The sequence below is a fragment of the Miscanthus floridulus genome, chromosome 3 (genome assembly GCF_019320115.1).
Source record: "Miscanthus floridulus cultivar M001 chromosome 3, ASM1932011v1, whole genome shotgun sequence".
NCBI classification, from domain to species: domain Eukaryota; kingdom Viridiplantae; phylum Streptophyta; class Magnoliopsida; order Poales; family Poaceae; genus Miscanthus; species Miscanthus floridulus.
This window is the reverse complement of record NC_089582.1, coordinates 87,036,133-87,042,225: the sequence shown is the minus strand read 5'-3', so window position 1 is coordinate 87,042,225 and position 6,093 is coordinate 87,036,133. Positions and strand designations below refer to the sequence as shown.

Here is a 6,093-nt window from a genome sequence, read left to right as displayed (position 1 = left end):
TTAGTGTCTAATCATAGTCTAATTAGGCTTAAAAGATTCGTCTCGTGAATTTCGTCTAAACTATGTAATTAGTTTTATTTTTTATTTATATTTAATATTTCATGCATGCGTCTAAAGATTCGATGTGACAGAGAATCTTAAAAATTTTTGTAAAATAAAGTGCACCTAAACAGGCTCCCAATTTGACGTGGAATGATGTGTCGCTATCATTTACCAGTACATTAACGCCCTGTTTAGTTCCCAGAAAGTTTTTCAAAAAATGCTACAGTACCTATTACATCGAATCTTGTGATATGTGTATGGAGTATTAAATGTAGATGAAAAAAACTAATTGCACAGTTTGGTTGGAAATCACGAGACGAACGTTTTAAGCCTAATTAGTCCATGATTGAACACTAATTGCCAAATAAAAACGAAAATACTACAGTAGCCAAATTCTCAAATTTCACAAACTAAACACAATCTAATTAGCTATACAGGCCCGATTTTGTCGTCATTCACCGATGTGATGTGTCACCAACCGCGAATATTGTTGCATTTGAAAACGACAAATTCAAATCACATGCATCGTACAGTGCAGCTAACTGTGCATTGGCAGGGCGTGTGTCGGCGATCTGAATCTAGGCCCCCTTTAGTCGCTCTCAATTCTCAACTTCCACGTAAAAAGAAGATTTCTCGTCACATTAAATTTATGGTATATGTATGAAGTACTAAATGTAGATGAAATAAAAAACTAATTATATAGTTAGATTGTACTTTACGAGACGAATATTTTAAACATAATTAATCAATGATTGAATAATTATTACTAAATATAAACGAAATACTACAGTGCTGCACCGTGAATCCGGCGGTGCCGGATTCGGCCAGCTAAACGTGGCCCTAGGCAGTTTAATTGTGGCTCTCCAGCTTGAATTGCACCAGGCAAACGGTTCAGACACGCGCACCAGGCAAACGGCGTCTATCCCATGGCTGAATCCAAGTCGAATGGCGGTGTCGATGCGACGGCACCGATGATGCTCCACGGCCGCGTAGCCATTGTCACCGGTGGTGCCGGCGGCATCGGCTCGGCCGTGTCGAGGCACCTGGCGTCGCTCGGTGCGCGCGTCGTGGTGGCGTACATCGGCGACCCGGCGCCTGCTCTGACGCTGGTGAGCGGCATCAACGACTCCAGCCACCCCGGCGAGAGCCAGCAGCCCCGGGCCATCGCGGTCGAGGCGGACGTGTCGTATGCGGCACAGGTCAAGGCGCTGTTCGACGCGGCGGTCGCAGCCTTCGGCGGGGAGCTCCACATCCTGGTAACGCTGGCGGCGGTGCTGGACTACTCCTACCCGCCGCTGGCGGAGACCAGCGAGGAGACGTTCGACGCCGCGTTCGGCACCAACACGCGCGGCACCTTCCTGTGCTGCCGCGAGGCGGCCAGGCGGTTGGTCCGTGACGGCCGCGGCCGGATCGTGACGTTCTCTTCGTCGGGAGTTGGGTCGCTGCGCCCTGGCTACTCGGCATACGCGGCGAGCAAGGCGGCGGTGGAGGTGATGACCAAGATCCTGGCGCGCGAGCTGCGCGGCACGGGGATCACGGCCAACGTGGTGGCGCCAGGGTCGACGGGGACATCCATGATGTACACGGGTAAGACGGAGGATGACATGGAGCGGTACATCGCCGAGGCGCCGCTGGGCCGACTCGGCATGCCCGAGGACATCGCGCCGCTCGTCAGCTTCCTCGCTAGTGATGCTGGCCACTGGGTCAACGCCCAGGTCCTGCGCTGCAACGGTGGCACCATCTAGTACAGGTGGTGCATCTCCATAGCTACCGCTTCGGTTCTACCTTATACGACTAGCAAAAATATCCGTGCATTACAACAAAATATGTATCTTCTTATGTGGTCACCGTCTCACAGGTTGGCAATTTGATAATTTGTTCTACCTTATACGACTAGCAAAAATGTCCGTGCATTACAACAAAATATGTATCTTCTTATGTGGTCACCGTCTCACCGGTTGGCAATTTGATAATTTGTTCTACCTTATATTTAAGGACGATGGTGTCATTTGTTCTAATATGCATGTTTTATAATCAGACTATATATAGGCCTCCTTCGCTGGTCTGAAACTTGGCTGAAACTAGCTGAAAAACACTGTTTCGGCTGAATTATTATGAGAGAAAAACACTGTTCCGGCTGAAAAAAGAAGCCGAACAAGCCGAATATGGGATAAGCCGAACAGGACCATATTGTTATATATTTCTTGGAGTCAGCTTCGTATTGTCATTGCAAGTGAGTTGTTCCAACGTCTGGACCCCCAGGCTAGTGCCCTCATGGAAGTAATCAGATTGCGTTACATTTAGCGGAACCAAACGCGTAGTTAGTGGTTGCGAAGTACTTTTATTTTGCTGGCTGTTTTTTTTATGTTGGACTAAAGGCGTGTTTGGTTTGCACCTCCTAAAGTTTAGTCGTCTAAACCAGCTCCTAAACTTTATTCATCATTTATTTGGTTTGGTGGACTAAAAGAGACTAAAAGAAACCTTTTAGTCCCTTTTAGTCAGGGTGTTTAGTTTTAAAGTGACTAAAAGGTGAGGCAGCCTGACTAAAGGTGAGGTTTAGTCCCATTTTGCAACATTTGAGTGACTTGGTTAAAGCCCATTTAGTCTCATTTACTCAAAGTATTTAGGTAAAAAGTGACTAAATGGGACTAGATTTAGGAGGTGAAGCCAAATGTCCTCTAGCCTAACTGGTTAGATGGCTCCGGCGACACCCCTCAGATCCTGAGTGGGACGAATTTCAGGTTTGAGGTTAAAAAAATTCCTTCGTGTGTCCCACACTAAAGTACAGGTCTGTGACCGTCCCGTTTCACGGGGATGCAGATGCCATTGTATTTGGGTGGGGCCAGGATTTGAGGATTTTGTAGAGCTACGTGAAAAGTTTATCTTAATGAAATATCGTGGAGACATCTCTCTCCATAACTCTAGATTTAGGACGTGAAGAGTGAACCAAACACCCCCAAGATAAGGCCATCCTCCATGGAATGGTATGCGTGCCGCGCCCTCCAAGTCAGTACCCTTCATCATCAATAAATTATTAGCACGGTATATCAGATTCGGATCTTGGCTGTGGTTATAAGAAGAGGTATGGTGATCTGGCAATTTAATTAAACATATATTTTGGAGGTATAGCAGTGGACGACTGAGTTCCATTCAACCTATATATATATTCGGTAGTTTGTTGGCCTCTCTAGCTAGTTTAGCTTATCTTCTCGAGTGCCAACCAAACCAGAGTTTGTTCCATGCGCACGTTTCTGCAGTGCCAATGGGCAAGGGCAAGCGGCGCCGTAAGCGTAACAAGGTCAAGGCCAAGGCCAAACCGAGGAGCAAGCAGCAAGATTTTCATTTTCGAAAATTAAAATTTATCGAGAATTACAAATAAAGAGAATAATCAAATATATCAGAAATATCGAACCAAATTTAAATAAAATTTAATTTAAATTTAAATAAATTTAAACAAAATTTATAAAAAAATAGATATTTTTTTATCAACCTTTATGAATAAAAAAAATATATCAGAAATATGAGAAGATTTCGGCCGAAAAAGAAAACCAGGAAAACCAGGGCAAGCAGCTACCCGCCGGGCTGACGAGCGTAAACGACCTCCCCGACGAGCTCCTCGATGTGGTCCTCCTCAACCTCGGCTCCTCGCCGCTCCACCTCATCCGTGCTGCGGCCACGTGCAGGCGGTGGCGCGGCGCCATTGCCGGCGCGGGCTTCCTCGCTCGCTCTCGCGCCCTCTACGGCGCGCCGCCCGTCGCCGGCCGCTACTACGTCACGGGAAACCGGCCGGCCTTCGTGCCCTCATCGCCGGCCGTCGTCGACGCGGGCCACTTCTCCCTCGACTTCTTATACGTTCCGCCGGTCGAGGGTGACCGCCCACGCACCATGTACTACAACTGTTCCAGCCGTATACGGCATAGCCGGTGCCGGGAGATCATCGACAGCCGCGGCAGCCTCCTCCTCCTGACCAGCCGGCCCGCCCGGCCGTGGTGGGACTCCATACACTCCAGGCGCAGGTCGCCTGACTTCGTCGTATGCGAGCCCGTGTCACGGACTCACGGCGATACCAGGGGATCGCGCGCCCGACCGACCTCAGCCACCTCGCATTCCTTGGCGCCTTTCTGCTAGATGGCGGTGGCGCTGGCGACTCCATATCCAACTTCAAGGTGCTCTCCGTGCTCTACGAGCGCAGCAGGTCGCGCTACCAATTCTGCAAGCCACGGGCCTGCGTGTTTACTCCTGGTTGCGACGGCGGGTGGCGCATTTGTTCGCACACCATGGACGACGATGTTGAAGTCCCGGATATGCAGACGATCCATTTTGCTGGACGAACCGTCGAGACGTCTACTGGGGGATGGCGAACAGCAGCGTGCTCGTCCTCGACGAGAGCACCCTCAAGTTCTCGTTCCACGCGTTCCCGGCGCCTATGCAGCGGAGGACCAGCTTCCGTGTCATTGGTGGCGTGGATGGTGGTGACACGGTGCGCGTCGTGCGCATGGACGGCGTGGACCTCGTGGTGTTCGGTCAGCTCCTGGAATCCGGCGTGTGGGTGATAGAGACGAGCATCAGTCTGAGGGACGCGACGGCGAAACTGTCCGGTTGGCAATGCTGGTTCTTTCGGCTGCCGGCGAGGATTGTCACTGCAGGCAATAAGTTCGTGGTACTCACGCCACCGGAGAAAACCTGGCTCTTCTCCGTCGATCTGGAGACCATGGAGGTGGAAAACAAGCACGTCAGGAACCGGCACGTCGGGCCATCGTACCCGTGCGCGCTGCCATGGCCTCCTGTTCTGCAAGCTTGCGTAAATCACGGCGACGCTACTGGTAAGAGAAGACACAAGACAGCGCCGTAGCCCGTATAGGTGCGGCTGTTGGGGATAAAATTAAGCCAATAATTCATGTTTCCTGCCACATTGTACGACCTGCATTATATTACCGTTCAATGCAACCGGCTCAAAGGTTCCTTTTCCAATTTGTTTATGTACTAGTATGGTGGCGCGCGCATTCGCGCGCCCGTGGCCTTTTTTTTTTTTTTTTTTTGGCCGGAAACTTTTTTTTTGGGTTTGTTATATCACTATTTCTGCACGTCTGTTGACTGATACCGTGTGTTATCTGGGCCTAAGACGTATCAATCAGGGTGTCGTGGCTTGGATAATCGAGGCTCCATGATATGTGAGAGCACAATTCTTTTTCTTTTTTTCTTGGCTTTGTTCGGTGTGCCAAAGGGGGGGGGGCGCCAAAGGGCGTCAGCAGGAAGTGGTTAGGAGGCTATGGATTTTGCTGTATATTTGTGGGAACCGCTTTTTAGTGTTGGTACCTGCTGTCTTAGGGGGTTTATTTTGTAACATAGATCTCTTTTTTGTATATTTGCAAGGTTTGTGTATACCTAATTTTCGTTGGCTGGATATCACCTGGTGGTACATAGATTCTCTGTGGAGCATGGTAATGCTAAGAAAACGGAGTTGTGACAGCAGTCTGACGATATTTTAGTAGGATTTATCTAGGATTAACAGAAGACAAATATAGTTTCATATACAACTGGAACAACACGATTTCGTAGCGACAGTTCGAACTGATACATCCATAGTATGTGGTAGTCTTAGCGGAGTTTATAGCAGGGAAAGCTGTTAGCAGGTTGTATCTAGGTTCCATACACATCGGATATGTTCCCATAGCTATGTCTAGATCACAGACATGACAAATAGTACATAGAAGTTGATGCATCATAGCCTGATGCATGTACCACAGAAGTCGATGCATTGTACTCTGATAATTTACATATAGGTTTTATTTCTTCGAACGACAGTTCTTCGTAGGACGCAAAAGCTTGTTACATGTCGGCAATAGTGCGGCAGCACCTATATGGAACAATAACGGAAGAATGTTTAGTATTTGAAACTAACTGGTGTGAGACAATGTATTGTGTATGTCTCTGTCCAGAACTAAGTCAGTTATGTGATAAGAGTTGGCAAGGAAGACCTTATCTTTTTGGTTGTTTATTGTTACATATTAGTCACATGTTGTTTGGAGAATGTTACCTCTTGCGTACCAG

At 48.4% G+C, this 6,093-nt stretch overlaps 1 protein-coding gene and 1 pseudogene across 1 annotated transcript; both read left to right on the top strand.

Annotated features, from left to right (window-relative positions):
* Positions 1 to 915: 915 nt before the first annotated feature.
* LOC136546051 (NADPH-dependent aldehyde reductase-like protein, chloroplastic) lies at positions 916 to 2,019 on the top strand. Its single transcript, XM_066538028.1, has one exon. The coding sequence runs from the start codon at positions 969 to 971 to the stop codon at positions 1,785 to 1,787; it is 819 nt and encodes a 272-aa protein (XP_066394125.1). The 5' UTR covers positions 916 to 968; the 3' UTR covers positions 1,788 to 2,019.
* A 1,285-nt stretch (positions 2,020 to 3,304) lies between these two features.
* On the top strand, positions 3,305 to 4,894 carry LOC136543983 (uncharacterized; annotated as a pseudogene).
* Positions 4,895 to 6,093: the final 1,199 nt, after the last annotated feature.